Here is a 21,946-nt window from a genome sequence, read left to right on the forward strand (position 1 = left end):
TCATTAAAAATATTAATAAAAACCAGCATGATAGTGAATGTCTCTCTAATGACATTGTGTTGTACGTCTAATAAACAATATACTTTATTCAGAGGAAGAAGCCTTTGCCTAGCCATAAATGAGCTAATAAAATATTTTTTAATTAAACGACAATACTGAATTGTATAGTTGATTGTATTTCTGTTTTATTGCTTTAATAATAAAGTTATAAAATCCCTTATTTATTTTCTCCTAGGTGGAGTGGAAGCCTTGCGGGACTTAATTATTGTAAATTCACTTCCTTTATTTTCAAACCGTGAAACCTCTCTCACTTGTATAGCTCCTGAATGGAGTTCTCCAGAAGCAATAACCATAGTAAGAGACACCGATACCATTTTAAGTCAGTCCCAAGAGCCCTTGGAATGTATGCAAGACGAAACAAGGAAATCAGCCAAAACTGTGGTGTGGAAAAGAGAAAAGGCAACGGAAGCCATTGGAAGTTATTTCTGCGAGTGGAAAACTAGAGATGCAATTACAAGAACACGCACTATGAAAATGTCAGAGCAAGGTAAATAAAGGCCTAAAATGATTTGCTTCTATTCCTTCAAATATACTGTAGACTGAACTTGAACTTCTAGGCATTGTGAAGGGAAGGAGTATTGAGGTTGCTTCACCTTTAATGCAGTGCCTATTTTTCCAGGTCACAAAACCCAAAGACAGTCCATGAGTACATTATGTATTATCTGTTATGTATATAGAGCCAAGACATTTTACATTACATTTGCATTATATAGATTATCCATCAAGCCCCTGTGGAGCTTAGAATCCAAGGTCCCAATTGCATTCATGCACACTAGGGTCAATTTTATCAGGAGCCAATTAACCTGCTTGTATGGTTTTGGAGTGTGGAAGGAAAGTGGAGTACCCAGAGAAAATTCATGCAGACATGGAAAGAAAATACAAACTCCCTGCCAAAATTGAACTCAGGACCCCAGAGCTGCACAGTCATTTTTGGTAACTTTTAGGATTTGTGTGGGTGATTTGTGGTATACCTATAAGATGCATTGTACAAATTTCATAGATTTCTACCACTTTTTTGATGCAGCATATGGGACTGAAAAGTTATCATTATTGCAGTTTCATTCTGTTGAAATATTCAGATTTAGTCAATATGCTGAGTTTTTCTTGCTTAGATTCTTATAGTATCTTATTTTATATTGTGTCATATTTTAGTGTAATTTCTCTTTCTCAGTTTCATCTCCTATTTATTTGAGGTAAGGGACGATTTACAAACACAAGTACAAATGCAAAATGATTATGCAGTGACAATATTTACAATACTACTTCATCCAAAAAAAAAAAATCACTTTTTTCAACAGGCAGCAAGTGGCAGTGCACCCAACAGTTTTTTCTAATGAATTGAAAGCTACTGATTGCATGGACTCAAGGACACCCTGGACCCAACAGTGATCCCAGGGTTCCTTTAATGGATTGCATCCATTGCTGCAATTGACTTGCACCAAGTGAAATAGATAATAATGATGTTACTAATTGATTAGAGTAAGAAACTAGAAAATGAATAAAAGAGGGCCTGAATAGAAAGATGAATAATAAAAAGTAGCAATAGCAATACATATGAAAGCTGCAAAGAGTCAGAAAAAAGGCAAATAATTAAAAAAAAAAACATAAAAATAAATGACAACTAATTGAAACATTGATTTGAATTGGCCATTCTGTAACATACTAAAATTTAACTTAAAGGTGAACCACCCCTTTAACACCATTCAGACACAAAACTTGTAGGAAAACTATGCCCCTGAATTTGATTGTTTATATTAAATGCAGGTTGAGGCAGATATTGCCATCACATTCACTCTAGACAATTTCATTGGGAAGCAATTTTAATCAGCTGGTATATTTTAGGAGTACCCAGAGAACATACTACACTTTCACATAGCTACACATTCAACCATGTGCCATAAAAGACATTAGGGCTCATTTATAAACAATGCGCAAATTTGCACATGGACAGTAACCCATAGTAACGAATGAGCTAATTGCTAAACTCCGAAATTACATCACTAAGCACAGTTTTAAAGGCTATACAGATAAAGTTTTTAAATATAATTATTATATAAGGATACAGTCATATGAAAAAGTTTGGGAACCCCTCTTAATTCTTTGGAGTTTTGTTTATCATTGGCTGAGCTTTCAAAGTAGCAACTTCCTTTTAATATATAATATGCCTTATGGAAACAGTAGTATTTCACCAGTGACATAATGTTTATTGGATTAACAGAAAATATACAATATGCATCATAACAAAATTAGACAGGTGCATAAATGTGGGCACCCCAACAGAGATATTACAACAATACTTAGTTGAGCCTCCTTTTGCAAATGTAACAGCCTCTAGATGCCTCCTATAGACTATGATGAGTGTCTGGATTCTGGATGGCGTATTTTTGACCATTCGTCCATACAAAATCTCTCCAGTTCAGTTAAATCTGATGGCTGCCAAGCATGGACAGTCTGCTCCAACTTATCCAATATATTTTCAATGATATTCAATTTGGGGGACTTTGATGGGGACTGTGATGGCCATTCCAGAATATTGTACTTCTCCATAAATGCCTTTGACGATTTCTAAATGTGTTTAGGGTCATTGTGTTGTTGGAATATCCAACCCCTGTGTAACTTCAACTTTGTGACTGATGCTTGAACATTATACTGAAGAATTTGTTGATATTGGGTTGAATTCAGACTTTAACAAGGACCCCAGTCCCATAACTAGTAACTAGCCCTACAGCATGATGGAACCTCCACCAAATTTGACAGTAGTTAGCAGGTGTTTTTCTTGGAATGAGGTGTTCTTCTTCCGCCATGCAAAGCACTTTTTGTTATGACCAAATAACTAAATTTTTGTCTCATCAGTCCAAAGCACTTTGTTCCAAAATGACTGTGGCTTGTCTAAATGAGCTTTTGCATACAACAAGCCACTCTGTTTATGGCATGAGTGCAGAAAGGGCTTTCTTATCACCCTGACATACAGATGTTCTTTGTGCAAATTGCCCTGAATTGTAGAACGATGTACAGATACACCATCTGCAGCAAGATGTTCTTGCAGGTATTTGGAGGTGATCTTTGGGTTGTCTGTAACCATTCTCACAATCCTCCTGCCGCTCCTGTATTTTTCTTGGCCTGCCAGACCTGGGTTTTACAGCAACTGTGCCTGTGGTCTTCCATTTCCTGATTACATTCCATACAGTTGAAATTGACAGTTTAAACCTCTGAGATGGCTTTTTGTAGCCTTCCCTAAACCATGATACTGAACAATCTTTGTTTTCAGATCTTTGGAAAGTTGCTTTGAGGATCCCATGCTCTTACTCTTCAGAGGAGAGTCAAAAAGAAGCACAACTTGAAATTGGTCACCTTAAATAACTTTTCTCGTGATTGGACACACCTGCCCATGTAGTTCAAGGCTTAACAAGCTAATCCAACCAATTTGGTGTTGCCAGTAATCCGTATTGAGCTTTTATATGCATTCAAATTAGCAAAATTACAACGGTTCCCAAATTTTTTCACAACCAGTTTTTCACATTTGATTTAATTTCATGCAACTGAATACAGCTTCACTAAAAATCTTTGTTCAGAAAACACCCCAGTACTCAGATGTTCCTGGAAAATGAAACACATACCATGTTATCTTTTTTGTTGAAAGTGGAGTAAATTATTATTAATAGGATATTGATGGCTTTTGTGTATTATTTAAGAATATTGGTAAGTTTAACTGACTGTTGATGGATTGATGGAGAAAAACTTAGGTTTATACAGTAATAGACAATTTAAATAACCACAATACAATGAACATACAGTAGAACCCCCATTTTATGTTTTCAGGGGACCAGGAAAATATTATGCAAATATAAAATCAGGGAAATGTGTTACAGTAACTTTTTCTTCAAGTACTGAAAGGATATAAGCAAAGGGGTCAGTTTTACTTTGAGATACAATATTTACTGTGTTAATAACAAGGGTTAAGCATTGCAGTGTTAATGTTACACTATAGGGGGCATGTGCAAGGCCTCTCTGTCAGTCACATACACAACCTAAAGCAATAAGTGATTGGTGCAGGACTGTATAAGGGGAAAACTAATTGTAATTGACCATTTACAGGCAGAACAATGGCAAAATATACATCTGGTTAGTATTTTAAACCTCTTTATTTCACAAATAATAACATTCATAGAGGAAAAATGCAGTTTTGGGGTACATCAGGACAACATTTTGATGTAAAATCCAGGAAAACATTATTTAAAATCAGGAAATGCACCCATTGAAATGCATTATAAATTGGTGGGACCACAAATAAAAAATGTAAAATGCGGAGAAATAAATGGAATCCCTATTTTGATATGGAACATACGGAACATAAATTATGCATTACTGATCTTTTCTCCTTATATTTTCCATTGCAGCTTTTTTTACCCCAAAATTCTTAACAGTAACTGCAAGTAAAGGTGACAACACCACCCTTGTTTTTTTGAAAAAGAACCCAATAGATTCAGACGTTCTTATCTACAAAAATGGTAAGTAAAACTACAGTGCTTTGATGGTTCCCTGCTAACATCTTCTAAATCACTGTAGTTGATTATAAAAAGTAAGATGGCAGATCCACTGGATGCTTGGTACTGTGGAGTAAAAGAAGCCCAGTGACATCAGGTTATGATGCAGAATTTTAATATGAATCAGATCACTTTTTGCAAGGTGTGGGCAAAGCTAAATCTAGAGCTTTAGATAGATAGTAGAGGAACCTAGGGCATGACAATTTGTGTTATGATTATAGTTTTTGAATTGTCCGATTATCCAATTAATTGGAAACACTATATATTTTTATTTTAAAAAAGCTGCATCTGCCAATATCTCTGCCAGGCATTTGTTTATGGTGTGGTGGGACCATAAGGAATGAATTGTCACTCTTGTCTTCGATGTCAAATCTCTTTGGCCCAGTTTTGAGCATGAGCACTTATGTATGTTGCAAGATGAGTACACTTTAAATATGAGTAACATTCGAATTTATGAACTACCTTTCTGTTTTTCCATTTAGTGACCTTTTATGATACTGTGCCAAAGCATGAAGTGCCACATGTGCTTGAGCTCACCTTACCAAATGTCCAGCCAAAAGATGCAAGTGTATACCGAGTTACACACATGGGAGGGAGCCTTTTTAACACTGCTTTCACCAGACTAATTGTAAGAAGTAAGTCGAGTATTCATTGTTTATAAATATTTGATATGTTCTCTTTGATTTAGCTCTAGGTAGGTATAATTCTTATAGACCTAATCATGGCTGATAGGGGTGGAGTCCAAGCTAGTTGCAAGTGCAACTTTTATGTTGTAAGGGACAGCTATGAAAACTGTGATGGTCAGGGTTGTGTTGAGACCTATACAGTCATGTTTTAGCTTGTGATGTATGAATTTGTCCCATTTTGCTTTGCCAAAGATTTATTGAAGTCAAAGGGTATTTTTTGCATGACTTTTTATTACAATACATTAGTATGGGTGTTTTTTTGCAGGGCAACCTGGCAAATGTATTGGAAACCTGCCTCACCAGAGATAGCTGGTCTGTTTATGTCTAACTTTCAATATTTCCAGTACCAGTAGCTTCTTCTCTCAAAAGTTTTCCAAATTGTCCCTTTAAGTATTTGAATTAATAACTCAATGACAGAAAACTTGCAACAAAAAAAGTAGGGATGCACCGAATCCAGTATTCGGTTCGGGATTCGCCAGGATTCGGCCTTTTTCAGCAGGATTCAGAATCCTTCTGCATGGCCGAACCAAATCCGAATCCTAATTTGCATATGCAAATTAGGAATGGGGAGGGAAATCAGACAACTTTTTTGCACAAAACAAGGAAGTAAAAGATGTTTTCCCCTTCCCACCCCTAATTTGCATATGCAAATTAGGGTTCGGATTCGGTTCGGTATTCGGCCTTCATGAATAGTGGATTCGGTGCATCCCTAAAAAAAAGACTGTACCCTATGAAAAGCCTTGGAAAGTATTAATTATATGTACTGAGCTGAGATTTGGCCAAATTTTGAATGGAATTTTGCATGTGGAGCAGCCCTAAAAGTTACCATAGTAGTTTATATTTCTTTTGGGGGGTGATGCATTTTAAAATGAATTTGTTATATAGGGTGCTCAACTCAGAACTGGGGGCCGCAATGCAAGAACAATTGCTCTGAGTGTCAGAACAGTGGTGTATGTCACGAAGACACCGGTGAATGCATCTGCCCACCAGGATTTATGGGGACAACATGTGAAATGCGTAAGTAATAATCAAATTTTCAATGCATACAAGGAAACCATTTCATATTCATTTCCAGCTTTCTATGGAATCAGACAAATTAAGCAGAGGGGCTGAGGTCTGAATATATAATAGAATAAATAGGTCTTGATCAATGTTTAAAGTTTGTCTCCATTTATGTGGTTGCAGACTCACATGTAAAATCAGTTAAAGCATGTGTACAGTGGAAAGCCCATACGTACCACAGCAACCACTATTTTATCTTTTCAATTTACATCATAATCTCATGTATCAACTATGAAAACTTGATGAGCTGCACAGATTACAGTGTATCTAAATAACAACATTCTAGATCATTCTAAAAAAAAATGAAGACGCCCTGCTTTTTATGATAAAAAGCAAATAGGCCATCTTGTCAACTTTCCATTTCATCCAGTCTTAAATTCTGATTGCTCATTTTCTAGCATGTGATGAAAATAAATTTGGTGTAACGTGCAAAGAAAGCTGCAGGGGAAATGACGGCTGCAAATCACATATGTTCTGCCTTATGGATCCATATGGCTGTTCTTGTGCCTCAGGCTGGAAAGGGCTCATGTGTGATGAAGGTACAGTATATAACAACTGATACAACTCTGTCAGTAGTAATATGAATGTATTTTAATTTTACTATTATTCAAGGTTAAACAGCCACCATGTGCAATACTGGGAGGCTTGCAACAGCTTGGGTGGGGGCTCATCCTGTTGGTCATTTAGAACTGGGGTGAATGGCCATTTGCTCTCCCAGATAAACCTAAAAGCCCAGATAGAGAGTTCAGTTAAAGTAGAATTGGGGTTCATATGTATAAGCTATCCCAGATATACTTGGAACTATGACTGAATAGTATAAATATTTCTTAGCAATAAGGATATACTAATCCTTTAATTGGCCAAATGTATCTACTTCCTGAAACAAGTATCCTATGACCTTCTATTATTGTTAACCCAATTTAACATACATGCTAGTCAGACCAAAATACACTAATGGGTAGGATCTCTTGAAGATTATTCTCCATTATGGTTTGTGCAGATAAGGCATTATAATAGTACTCATTTCACTCAGCTGTAACAGGTCCCTCCCTATAATAAAAGCCCCATGAAAGTAGTTGTTAAGGTGTCCATCTTTAAATGCTGCTTAGTAGCTATACATACATGAGGATCTAGAGTTATTATTTATATTATTTTCCTGTCCATTTAAAATGTACCGTTAGGTCCATAAATATTTGGACAGACAACTTTTTTTTTTCTAATTTTGGTTCTGTACATTACCACAATGCATTTTAAATGAAGCAACTCAGATGCAGTTGAACTGCAGACTTTCAGCTTTAAATCAGTGGGTTGAACAAAAAGATAAATAAAAACTGCTTATTTCAGGGTCTCAAAAGAAATTGGACAAATTAAACAACTGAAAATAAAATGTTCATTTCTAATATTTGGTTGAAATCCCTTTGCTGGCAATGACAGCCTGAACTCATGGACATCATCATTCTGGATTCTGGGTTTTCTCCTTTTTATTTTTTTTAATATTTTTTATTTATCCAATTGTATTTACTTTTTTGTAAAGTAACATAGCAAGGATACAGAAAAAGAAAAGGGGAAAAATTAAATAAAGGGGTAACATACATACAAGTATACAGTCTTTCATATGTAGATAGGACAATCGGCATTATTATAGTTATATAATAACTTAATAGCATTGAATTAATCTTGCTTAGCAAATGCAATCTCTTTCTCTCTGTACAACCTATACAATCCTCCCTTTTAATAGTGTTAATTTATTAAGAAAAAGTAACCATGATTCATATATTCCAGTACCCCTTGCTTCTGTTCTGAAGTACATGAGTTATTTCTGGTATCTTCAACTAGCTGCTGCCATTCCATATACACTACTACTGGAGGAACCAACTTTTTCCAGTGTCTCAGGATTAATGTTCTAGCGGCGTTTAATAGATGCATAGTGAGTGGGTCTGACAATATGCTGTTTTTCCCTTTTACTAAACTTAGCAGAATTAATGGAATATCTTCCTCATCAATTCTTATATTGGTAATTTTACCTATCACTTTTAATATCTTATCCCAGTATTCCCTCAAGGCTTCACACTTATACCAAATATGGGCTTGTGTCCCTGTATCTAGGCCACATCTCCAACATAAATCTGAGCTCTCTGCAAAAATCTTTTTCAATTTGGCTGGGGTGTGATGCCATCTGGTTGCTAATTTATAGTTCATCTCTCTCACTCTCACTGGGTTTCCTCCTTTTTAATGCTCTGCCAGGTCTTTACTGCAGCGGCTTTCAGTTGCTGTTTGTTTGTGGGCCTTTGTGTCCGAAGTTTAGTCTTCAACAAATGAAATGCATGCTCAATTGGGTTCAGATCAGGTGACTGACTTGCCCATTCACGAATATTCCACTTCTTTGCTTTAGTAAACTCGTGTCCATCTGTGTTATGAAACACTACCCTATCAATTTGACTGCATTTAGCTTGATTTGAGCAGACAGTGTCTCTAAACACCTCAGAATTCATTCGGCTGCTTCTGTCCTGTGTCACATCATGGATAAACACTAGTGTCCCAGTGCCACTGGCAGCCATGCACGCCCAAGCCATCACACTGTCTCTGCCGTTTTACAGATCATAGGATATGCTTTGGATCATGAGCTGTTCCACGCCTTCTCCATACTTTATTCTTGCCATCATTCTGGTAGAGGTTGATCTTGGATTCATCTGGCTTTTTTAGATGTTTTTTTAGCAAAGTCCAATCTAGCCTTTCTATTCTCGATGCTTATGAGTGGCTTGCACCTTGCAGTGCTCCCTCTGTGTCACTGGGCGCATGTAAGTACAGTAGCCAGGCAGATCTTCAGTGGAAAGTTTGTGCTTTATTTTTCATGCAAATGAAGAAAACAATGTGCAAAGCTGCAGTATGCACTTTTCACCAGCAGGCGGTCAGCAGTAGCCCTGCAAGCACACATATTCCTAAGCTCCAGAACAACCTCTCCCAAAGGCTTAACACACCCCAATGATTTCAGTCTGCAGCTTTTATAGCTTCCAGACTGCTCTATGCTGACACCATGTGATCAGCATCTACCCTATAAATATTCATTAGGAGAGGCTGCCCACCCCTTTAGGAAGTGGCTTCTCTGAGAGCTGTAGGTAAGTGCTTTGTACAATAAATTTCACTATTATATATAAAAGTAAACCTTTCCATGCACACTTGTGTATTAACATACAGCAAAAACAGCTTTCAATATACAATTGTTTTAGCACCATTTACATATACTCTGAACACAGCTGAGTCACATGCTTCAAACAAAGTAGGCCTCAGTTTGTTAACCGAAGCTAAATAACACCCAAAGTATTTACATAAATTATACACATAGCTATTTACACAGATTACTGGCCAGCAAAACAAATTAGCATTAACAAACAAAAAAAACTAAATTCACCCCATCACACTCTGTATTTACTTTCATGCAGTCTTCTCTTTATGGTAGACTTGAATATCGATACACCTACTTCCTGGAGAGTGTTGTTCACTTGGAAATGATTCTGCGATTATCCACCACTGTTGTCTTCCGTGGACGTCCAGGTCTTTTTGCGTTGCTGAGTTCACCAGTGCTTTCTTTCTTTCTCAGGATGTACCAAACTGTAGATGTTGCCACTCCTAATATTGTAGCAATTTCTCGGATGGGTTTTTCTGCTTTTGCAGCTGAAGGATGGCTTGTTTCACCTGAATGGAGAGCTCCTTTGACTGTGTTATTTGCTCACCGCAACATTTTCCATATACAAGCACCCCCCCCCTCAAATCAACTCCAGGGCTTTTATCTGCTTCATTGATAATGATATAACAAAGGAATTGCCCATACCTGCCCATGAAATAGCCTTTGAGTCAATTGTCCAATTACTTTTGAGCCCCTGTTCCAATTACTTTTGAGCCCCTGAAATGAAGTGATTGTGTTTAAAAAAGGCCTTCGTTCCTCACATTTTTATGCAATCTTTTTGTTCAACCCACTGAATTAAAGCTGAAAGTCTGCAGTTCAATTGCATCTGAGTTATTTCATTTAAAATTCATTGTGGTAATCTACAGAACCAAAATTAGGAAAAAAAAAGTTCTGTCCAAATATTTATGGCCCTAACTGTATATGATGACAATACACTTATTTTTTGTTTCTCTCTCTTGTTAGCTTGTCCAGATGGCTTTTATGGACCCGACTGCAAATTGAAATGCCTTTGTAACAAAGGAACTTGTAATAGATTTAAGGGGTGCATTTGCCCACAAGGCTGGCGAGGGCTACATTGTGAAAATGAAGGTAAAGCAAGGTAACATTGTAATAACTCCCTTTCCATGGAAATAGTTTTGCCATAAAATTATCACAGGGCTACCATTTTAAGAATTTTATGCTTTTAGAGCGTTTAACCCCCAGTAAGCATTTGGGGAAAATATACAGATTGTTTTGGATTTTTAAAACAGAAAAAGTGTCTTCTGTATTTGAAATAGTAGTCATTTTTAGTAGTAAATAGTAGTAATTTTAAGTAGTGAAAATCAGTATGGCAAGCTACACACCTGTTTGGACCCTTGCACACTAATGGACATGATTAAAATTGAACTTGATGGACTGCAGTCATTTGGCCAGACTATTCTTTCCCAGCAGTTTTAGCATACTTTAGCATCCTGCTGCATATTTGATCACATTCCCAAATCATCTCTATAGAGCACTGGGACACTCACACTGAGAGGGAGCTCATAACATCACGCACATGCTCAAAATGAGCAAGTTGCGGCATTTGCTCATTATGCACAGGCGTGTGCCCCAACATGGTTGCTTGAACTGGGAGCTCCCTCCTGGTGCAGGTGTCTTAGTGTTGGCAGGGGGACATTTTTTTTTTTAAAAAAAACTTTGTTACCCCCAACCCGAGTGCAGGCTCTTTTAGCTCACACCTTTTGGTTGGGGAAAATATTTATGCCCAACAGGTGCCATTTCAGAAGGAAATAAGAGTGTTAAGGACCACCATATGTGGCTTACCTCAGAAGTAAGAAACTTAAATGAAATGATGAAAAAAGCATTTTAAAAACTATAAATCACAGAGACAGAAGCTGTTTTTAATATCTAGAAAGTAAAGATAGAAAATTATAGAAAATGAGACAGTGATTGAGAAAGTGACACAACTATATCAATAGTAAAAAAAGATGCAGGTTGAAAATGGTGTCTTACAAATGGATATCATTTGGTTATAAAAGACTCTGTGCTTAATCAGTTATTTTTTTTAGTTTATACAATTGAGGAATCAGTGGTTCATACAGATTGCTCAGCTCTATCAAGTCAGTGGCTGACACATGATATGGTACTTAAATGTTTACTAAACGTTAATATGACTAAAGCACTAGGTCCCACTAAAATCACCCTGAGTACTTAGACAGCTTAGTTAAGTTATATATAGACTACCTGTTTTGAATTATTCAGACTCGCCTATATCTGCTATGTTATCTATGGATTAGCAAGATAATTTAATTTAAGTGTTTGTTTAAAAATGGATTACGTTCTCTGGTAGTTAAAGGCTTGTACGTTTGACATCTGCTATATAAAAAAGTTATTTGAAAGCTTGGTAAGGGATCACATTGAATATTATAGTCTGGAGAATGGCATAAGTAGTAATTAGCATTGCTTTAACTACAGCAAGGAAGATAAGGGCTGGAACAAGAACACTTGTGTCAATATCTTTCTTGCTATAGACTTAGGTGGTGCCATTTGTGAAGTACAGATCATATCATTACCATTAATTGCTTTTTATGATGCAGTCAGTAGCAACTGTTACAGTGGGGTTTCAATAGATCAGATTTATTTGGGTTTTGCCAAAACTTTTCACACACTGCTTTCTAAACTGGTAATGTTGTTTGCAAATGGTTAGGAAACTGGCTAAAAGATTGATCCATGCAGGATAGGACATCTTTGCAAAATGATCTAGACCTCCTAGCAATGTGGATGGCTAAGTAGCAGATATTCAATATTGTTAAATGTAGGGTTATGCATCTGGGATGTAAAAATATGCATGCTATTTATACCCTTAGTGGGACTAATACTTTAGCTGTGTTGGCCCTTTTGCCTGTCTACACTGGGGTTGATTTATAAACACTGGGCAAATTTGCACCTGGGCAGTTACCCATAGCAACCAATCAGTGATTAGCTTTTTTTCAGCCAGCTGCAGGTTGAACAGTGAAAGCAATTATCTAATTGGTTGCCATGAGTTACTGCCCAAGCGCAAATTTGCCCAGTGTTTATAAATGAGCCCTACTGTGTTTTTGTCCGGAGTATAGTTAGGCTCTGTTATTACAGAGTAGTCTCTAATCTGCTGTATATTTACATGGTGAAGGCTATATGCATAGCACAGCCTTGGGACAAAAGAGCTCTAGTCTGGAACAAAAAGTAATTATGGGAGGCGAAGGAGGCAGGTTAATATTTTGTATAAGGGTTTTAAAGTAGAAGGTAAACTCCAAGACAGTTTATTGCCAACAGATTAGCCACAATAGTGCAAACTATAACACTATATTTATTCTGCAGAATTCTTTACCATACCTGAGTAAACAGCTCTAGACACTGTCTGTTTGTTTAGGATAGAAGCTGCCATATAAGCTCGGTGTGACATCACTTCCTGCCTGAGTCTCTCCCTGCTCACTTAAAGCTCTGAGCTCAGATTACAGCAGGGATGGGAGGAGGGAGGGGGAGAGGAGCAAACTGAGCATGCTCAAGCCCTGGCCTGGAGGTTTTAGCTGAAAACAGGAAGTCTGATACAGAAGCCCATGTGTACACAATAAAAGGAAAGAAATGCTGTGTTTGTTTTGACAGAGGACTCAGAGCAGCATTACTTTGAGGGTTTACTGGTGTCAGGGGCGCTTCGCCAATGAGGCGAACTGAGAATTTCGCCTCAGGCGGCAGGGCCCCACTAGGTACCAGGGGCGGCAAAAACGCTGCCTCTGGTACTTTAAGAGACGAATTTCCGTTTTTCAGACCGGAAATTCGGCTATTCTAATGCAGAGAGCACAATTATGCTCTCTGCGCTAGCGTCCTGGCCCTCTCTGCCGCCCTCGTGGACCCCCCTGGACCCCCTCCGGCGCAAAAAGGTGAGCTTATAGGGGAGGGGGGGGGCAGCAGCAACTGCAAGCTGCCTCAGGCAGCGGAGGGGCCAGGATCACCCCTAACTGGTGTATTTATATAGACCTTTCTGATAAAGCTTACTTAATTTTAGCCTTTCCTTCTCCTTTAAACATGCCAGTTTCATCTGATTCCCTTGTACTCTAGGTTCCACAGTCTGGCTCCATAGCATTAATCACTAATTGTGACATTGATTACCATTTTTTTTCTTTCCTGCACTGCAGGTTCTGCTAATATACCACCAACAATTTTGGAAACTGAAGAAACATTAGAGCTAAATTTAGGTGCAAAATTCAGTCTCACTTGCAAAGCCACTGGTCAACCATTGCCAGTAAAGCAGGAGTTCAAGCTATTCAAACAAGATGGAACAGTTCTTCAGGTTGGTCATCATCATGTTTATTTGTGGAGCACTATTACATTATGCAACCTTTTAGTATAATATTAAAAATAGATGGAGCATAGAATTAAAGAATGTTTCTAACAACAGACCATAGTCTAAATGTCTTCTTTTTAAATACTTTGCTTGGCCCACTTAAGGTATGACATCTTTGTGGCCTTCCAAGAAACCTAGGCCAACTTAATTCAATGTTTATATTTCCCTGACAAACCAGACCTGGGTTGTGTGAAGAACATTATATCAAGGTGTGATATACAATTGCTACAGGTTTATATCATCTAAAGATGTATACTTGCATTAAAGAAAACTACAAACTGGTTTTGCTGAAAGCTTTCTTAGCTCTTACAATTGTACATTGTACGAGTTCAGATGTTTTGGCAAGTACCTTGTTTTCCAGTGTCTTGTTTTATGATTGTGTAAATAATGTAGTGAATTTTTGTATTCCTGCACTTGTTATTCCTTTAAAATGCACAACTTTCACAGATATTGTTGTCAACAGGCTGTGTCAATTACTACCAAAAATCAGGAGGTGATTGCGCTCTTTAAGGGGGAAGAAATTAAGCGAAGAGGTCTAAGTATTTGGATATGTAGTGTCAAGACAGTAGCGGGGATGGTTGAGAAGCGTTTCAATATTTCAGTTAAAGGTAAGAGAAACATGGTACTGGGTACTTTGAAAGTCATGACAGCTGGGGGAATAACATTTACTGGAATTAAAACCCATAACAAGCACTCAACAAATAGCTGTGGCCAGTCAATGGCAGCAGTATAGTTGAAAGCAAAATTCTGATTACCATGTGTTACTTCGCCAGAACAAAATGTAATTAATTTTTGTGACTCCCCTCTGATGTCAGCAATTTCTATAACACTATACTGTAATCTGGCATGCTCAAACCTTAAAGGGATACTGTCATGAGAAAACATGGGTTTTTTTTTCAAAATGCATCAAAGGAATTGTCCAGTATGAAAATAAAAAATTGGGTAATAGACAAAATAAAAAATGTTTCTGATATAGTTAGCCAAAAATTTAATGTATAAAGGCTGGAGTGACTGGATGTCTAACATAACAGAACAGAACACTACTTCCTGCTTTTCAGCTTTCTTGGTTTCCACTGACTGGTTAACTTTGTGACCAGGCAGTAACCAATCAGTTACTTTAGGGGGGGCACATGGGTCATAACTGTTGCTTTTGAATCTGAGCTGCATGCTGAGGATCCATTGCAAACTCACTGAACAGTTATGTCCCATGTGGTCACCCTTCAAGTCGCTGACTAACTCAGAGTTAGAGAGCTGAAAAGAAGGAAGTTGGATTCTGGCTGCTATTATTATACATCCAGTCACTCCAGTTGTTATAGATTACATTTTTGCCTAACTATATTAGAAACATTTTTTTATTTTGCACAGCCAATCTATTTATCCATTTTTCAAAATAATTTAATTTTGAAATCTGACATGGGTTAAACATAGTGACACTTTTCCAGGTCACCCGAGTCATGTCACTTGTGCTCTGATAAACTTCAGACACTCTTTACTGCTGTATTGCAAGTTGGAGTGATATCACCCCCAGCAGCCCATCAGCAGAACAATGGGAAGGTAACCAGATAACAGCTCCCTGATAGATATAAGAACAGCACTCAATAGTAAAATCCATGTCCCACTGTGACTACTTTGGTTACATTGAGTATGGGGTCTTCCAGTGGGCCGTCCCAACTGATATCTGGCCAAAAATCCTCCTAATATCATTTGGGTTGGTTGAATAATTGGCTCATCTATCTGGTCCTTTCCCAGATGGGGAGACATGGGTTACAGGAATCCCTGTCATTGCAATCCAATCTTTTAGCCCAAGGGCCAAACAATCAGATAATCCTGATATCACCTACCTCAGGGTGTGCATACACCGACAAATGTGCTGATCTTTCATGTGTGGTCATCTTTAATTTGGGGATCAGTTACCAGCTTTTTGCATGTGTGCCCAGCTTTAGGCAGATGTAAAAGCTTTACCATTCTATAAATTTAGTCTTCCATTACAAACCCAGTTTTCCAATCAAAAGTTATGCTGTAATAATACTATGCCACTGTATCGATTAAAACGTGTCTTTCTTCATCTGCATAATATTTCCTGTCATACTTTTATCATTTGTTTAAAACAAAAATCAAATTAAATATTTTCAAAACAGTTATGCTGGGTAGAATATAGGTATTTAATATTTGATATTTCATTTTGAAATCTGATATGGGGCTAGACATATTGTCAGTTTCCCAGGTGCCCCCACAGTCATTGTGCTCTGATAAACTTCAGTCACTCTTTTCTGCTGCACTACAAGTTGGAGTGATATCACCCCCCCCCCCAGCAGCCCATCAGATTCTCACCATGGTTTCGGTGCTGTCTGCTGCATTAATAAGCTAGCGGTTTCAAGCTTAGGCACATTATGTGTTTTTATGCAGAGGTCATCTTTTTAAAAACTGCAACACGAACCGCAGCGAAAATCCGCATGTGTCCATAGCATTACTACTCAACTGCAAGTTGAAGTGATATCACCCCCCTTACCCCCCCCAGCAGCCTAACAATAGAATATATAAGAACAGCACTCAATAGTAAAAATCCAAGTCCCACTGCGACTCCTTCAGTTACATTGATTAGGAGTAACTAAAGCCTGCCGGAAAGCGACTCCATCTCAGATGTTTGCCTACACACCAATATTACAACTAAATAAAAGTAAACGTGTTGGTTCAAGAATTAAATTTGTATATGGTAGAGTGAATTATTGCAGTATATAAACCGTGTAAGTTAGAAATAAAAACGACACCATACAAATCATGACAGAATCCCTTTAATTATAATTTTTTTACATACAGGTTTTCTTTTGTCTCATAGTTTTTGAGATAGAAATGGGTCATTTGTGTGCGTCCTCAACCTAACATTATTTCTCCTGCAGCCTACTCCTCCATGTAACCATCAGCAATTCATTTTGAACAGTCTACTACAATTTAGAAATAAAAGCAACAACCTCATTGGTTGCTATAGGCCAATCAGAAGCATGCACAGTGAAAGCCAGGACCAGACTGGCTTCCATTGCGCATGCTCCTGGCTGGGGATTGCTGATGTATGTAAGTATGCTTACATAACGTTTTGGATTTGTTATTTGCACCTACAGTAACCCCTTACATTTTCATATGTCTTAAAAATGTATAATTAAACTCTTAACGGGGTACTGTAATAAAGAGTAATTTATTGGTTTCATCACCCACAGCAACCAATTTACATGTTCATTTATTGGTCACCTGTTTAAAACAAAACATCTAATTGGTTGCTATGGGGGACTAGACCATTTAAAAACAAACGCCTAATTGGTTGCTATGGGTCACTAATCCTTGGCAAATGTAGTGCCTTTTATTACAAAAAAGGGTTAAAATTACTTAAATCAGAGAGTCAATCACTTCATAATATGATACAAATGGTTCCACAGAACATGATAAAGCATTATATTTTAATCTGTTTTCAGCTCCACCAGTGCCTAATAACATGCCAAAGCTAAATAGCAGTGGGCCTCATTATCTTACTATTGAGGTGAATGCTAATCCCTACAGAGAAGATGGCCCAGTTATATCAACAACTCTCTTATACAAGCCTTCCCTGATATTAACTCCCTGGAGATCTATAGAGGGTAAGGTGTCATTCTGAATTTCTAAGTAGAAAACTGTTTTATATACTATAAAACTATGCCGGCATAGCTATTCCTCTGTAATAAGCACAACTCAGCTGAACAAATATGATAGTTTAGTGTACCATAAATATATGAATAATACATAATCCTCACTAAGGGCGCATTAGAGCATATAGCAATATCTGTGGCAATTAGTGATGAGCAAAATCTTTTGCCAAGTTTCTCCTCCAAAATTTCGCCTATAGACTTCAATGGAAAAAAAATTTGCACAACAAAAAAATTTGAAGCACATAGACTGCAATGCATATTGGTGAATTTTCCCCATTTTGCTAATTTTTGGAGAAGCATAACAGGTCAGATTTACCCGTCACTAGTGGCAATTACTAATCAACCATAATAATTTGCAGGGCTTGTGGAAAATTTTGGTAAACTGTCATTTCTAATATGTTATAACAAAGCTTCCAGTCTTTACTTGACAACCCCTTTACTTTCTTGTATAATAATTTCTAATGGTGCCTCCCCCCACTACCGTTGAGTAAATGTGCATTGGTTTACACAGCTATCCTATAACATTTGGTTTGCATTTGAATAGGTTTTGAACTAAGTTTTTGAATTTATTAGGAATCGGAGGATGTACATTGTAACCACATTTTTATACATTGCATTACTCTACCTTACTTTTTTAGTTCCTTTTAATGAAAAACTGATAAAACTTGAAGGTTTGGAACCAAAAACGGAATATAAAGTTTGTGTTCAACTGAGGCGCCCAGGAGAAGGAGGAGCTGGGCACCCAGGCCCTGACACCGTCTTCAGAACAGATCCACCATGTAAGAGCTCCTCTATATGTGTATATACAAAAGCAGCAAATTCTGCTCTGTTCTGGATGATACAGTAGCAAAAGCTGGTACAGTAAGGTCATCTGCTCAACCTAGCGTTTTCCTGAATAATCCGCAAAACTTTCTCAGTTGAAGACCCCAGTATGATGCTTTTTAGTATAAAACTAGAATTCATGCTTTATCTGTCCAAATGCATAACATTGCATCAATTTATTGACTTTGAACATCATCAAGTTTCCCAATCCTCCAAATCATACAAATAAAAATTAAAAAATAAAAATAAAATTGGTAAGATCTGGAAAGTAAACAGCAGCTTGGGATATGGTAGTACTCACCCCAGTTACTAAAAGAGTGTAGCGCTTTCTATTCCAGAAGAACTTTACTTTGCTTTACTCTTCTGTGAATCTCTGATTCCTGAAATTATACCAAGAAATTGGTAACTAGTAATGTGGTGCCATTATTAGGGATCTAGTTCTCAGGCAGTTAACTAGGAAAACATTGGGTATTAAGGGAAAAGATACTGGAATACATTGTGAATCACAACAATATGCAAATGTGTCCGTGTGGTTTGATGTGCAATAGATCACGCCAATAAAGTGTATTTGCACAGCTCAATCCTTGGGAAAATACAAACCATTATTTAAATATGGCACACATGGCAAATCTACTCTCAAATTGATAACTCTTAAATTATATTACTGGAGTAGGTGCAGTTAGCTAGGCACCTTGAGATCGATGGCAATATTTTTGACAGGTTTTCCAGTACTGCACAGAAGGTTATTATTTAAATATTGCACCTCAAACACACTATCTGTATTTTAAAGGAGAAGGAAAGCTACCGAGGCATATTATTGTCAATAGATTAGCCACAATAGTGCAAGCTATAACACTATATTTATTCTGCAGAATGCTTTACCATACCTGAGTAAACAGCTCTAGAAGCTCTCTCTGTTTGTTTGGGATAGCAGCTGCCATATTAGCTTGGTGTGACATCACTTCCTGTCTGAGTCTCTCACTGCTCACTCATAGCTCTGGGCTCAGATTACATCAGGGAAGGAGGGAGGGGCTAACTGAGTATGCTCAAGCGCTAGCTCTGGAGGTTTAAGCGTAAAACAGGAAGTCTGATACAGAAGCCCATGTGTACACAATAGAAGGAAAGAAATGTGGTGTTTCTTTTGACAGAGGACTCAGAGCAGCATTACTTTGAGGGTTTACTGGTTTATTTATATAGACCTTTCTGATAAAGCCTACTTCATTTTAGCCTTTCCATCTCCTTATAATAGAGAACTGGCTAAAAGATAAAGAGTAGTGATAGACAGAACATTTTATATTTTGAGTACCACAGGGGTTTGTACTTGGCACATTGCTTTTTAATTTATTCATAAATGACCTTGAGGTCTCTGTTTTTGACGATTCTATGCAAATCATCTATTCTCTTATGAATAGGGTTGGCACCTGGTATTTTACTGGCATAGCAGGTAAAAATGATGCTTGATGCCAATTTTATTATTAGAAAAGGAAGATACAAAATAGCAAGGCTGATATTTTTCCAGAACAGACAACCTAAACTATTAATATACCAAAACTGCCAGTTCTCCAAATTTTCTTTCATCGCCTGATAAATCTCCATTTAATGCAGGTCTTCCCTCTCCAAAGGGGCTAATGTTGCTTTCCAAGAGTCAGCATTCCCTGAACTTGACATGGATGGCAGAGTTAGAGAACAATGATGATCGTGCATATGAAGTGGAATGTAGTAAAGTTAACACTACTGAATCACCTCAATACATACAAGTGAGAGGAATTCAAACTGGAATTATTATTGATGGTTTGGAGCCGAGATCATTATACCAATGCAGGGTTCGGCAAAGAACAAATTCACAGGGGGAATGGAGTGAGATGTTGCTTGCCTGGACGTATAGTGACAGTAAGATTACTTATATAAGTCATTTTTTATCATGCCAGTAGTGCTGTTATACAGTTTATCTATTTGTAATACATTTTACTGTTGTTAGTTAAAATGATTCATTCATTAACATTGTCTGGATTAACTGTTTCAACATCTTTTTCTACAAATATATAAGGTAGTGCAGGAAGCTTTTCTCTCTGTCTTAGACCATGTTAGGGTGATTGGGATCCATTTAATTCCTCTATTCATAGCAGAGTGTAATATTAGTTAATTTTTGTAACAGTAATAATAATACAGCAAAAAGCACCATAAGGGATACGCTACAATGGTAACTTTAGCAGATCAACAAGTTGCTCACAACAAATCACACACACATATATATATATTTTTTTTTATTTTTTTTCAATTCATGTGTTTTCTGAGAAAATGTGAACCACATGGATAATTACCAGACTAATTTGCTCATTACAATTTGCATTTCATGCTATGTCATGTTGCCTGATGCAACATTGGTGAGATTCGGGAGTGAAATTCATCTTTAAAGAGAGAAATACCTCGAAGACTGTCACATGAAAAGTCCGATTTATTTTTATTACTTGAGACAAAAACAATATCAGCTCTTTTACTGATAAGGAACACAGGTGTCTAGTTGCAAGATTTGAGTTGTGCAATACTATTTATAAGACCCTTTTACTGCTAGCCATAAATATGGATGCAGAAGAAAATATTGGATTGATTATAAACAGTTATCAAAAATGTACAATGCTAAGGAGGAACATGGATGTATAGTTAGACAACAGAAGCTTTGTGAAATATGAGGAACAAAACAGCAGAAATGAAGTCCTACTCTGTGTGAATTCTCATTACAATGAAGCTTCAAAGCTGTAGAAATGCAGGACTAAACTAAGCACTTACTTTCAGAGAAGCCCTCTCCATACTTGGGAGTGATGGAAATGGTGGTGGAACAATGGAAATACCTTGCAACAGCAGTTTTCAATTCTTTATACCAGGGGTGTCCAACCTTTTGGCTTCCCTGGGCCACATTTGAAGAAGAAAAAATTTCTGGGGCCGCACATGAAATACACAACACTTTTGATTTATAAAAATAAAGGAAATACACAGAAATTAACTACAATACCAGATAGATAACCAGATTGAGCTATACACCGGAATATGGGACAAATATAGAGCAACCTTCTCAGGGTTGCCAGGTCTAATTTTCAAAACCAGCCCAAAACTAGCCAAGTGGCACTTCAAAGGTAGCCCAAAAATAGTTCAATATTTGCAGTTAAAAAAAATCTAAAAAATAAATGAATGTATGTGGAAATATGCCTTTTTTAGATTTTCATTGTTTTGCTAATTTTCCAACAAAGCAAAATGGTAGGTACAGACTTGACCATCACCAGGGGCGTAACTAAAAGAGGCCCAATTTGTAACTGGCGTATTTTCATAAAAAATTATTTATTTCACTGCACATATTGTGCTATGTTTGGGCTACTTTTGAAGTTGAATAAACAATTTATTTATAATTAATTTTTCAGTTACAAAATTAATTCTCTATTTTTGATACTATGAACTGTGAATTTAATTAAGAAGTGATTATTCATTGCAATGCACTTATAAGCTATTAATTTATGTATTAATTCTAATTTATTGCACTGCTCTTTAATTAACATGATTGA

General features: G+C 37.1%; 1 protein-coding gene across 1 annotated transcript in view; it reads left to right on the plus strand.

Moving 5' to 3' along the window:
- The window catches only part of tek.S (TEK receptor tyrosine kinase S homeolog), a 55,736-nt gene that overhangs the window by 16,260 nt on the left and 17,530 nt on the right, over positions 1–21,946 (plus strand). The window contains exons 2-12 of the mRNA XM_018243789.2: positions 236–547; positions 4,458–4,568; positions 5,087–5,239; positions 6,176–6,307; positions 6,751–6,891; positions 10,500–10,625; positions 13,688–13,842; positions 14,360–14,504; positions 17,361–17,522; positions 18,209–18,349; positions 19,998–20,282. Of these exons, the coding sequence (XP_018099278.1) occupies positions 236–547; positions 4,458–4,568; positions 5,087–5,239; positions 6,176–6,307; positions 6,751–6,891; positions 10,500–10,625; positions 13,688–13,842; positions 14,360–14,504; positions 17,361–17,522; positions 18,209–18,349; positions 19,998–20,282 (1,863 nt within the window). The remainder of the gene's footprint in view (positions 1–235; positions 548–4,457; positions 4,569–5,086; positions 5,240–6,175; positions 6,308–6,750; positions 6,892–10,499; positions 10,626–13,687; positions 13,843–14,359; positions 14,505–17,360; positions 17,523–18,208; positions 18,350–19,997; positions 20,283–21,946) is intronic.

This window comes from Xenopus laevis, chromosome 1S (assembly GCF_017654675.1).
Source record: "Xenopus laevis strain J_2021 chromosome 1S, Xenopus_laevis_v10.1, whole genome shotgun sequence".
Lineage (NCBI taxonomy): Eukaryota > Metazoa > Chordata > Amphibia > Anura > Pipidae > Xenopus > Xenopus laevis.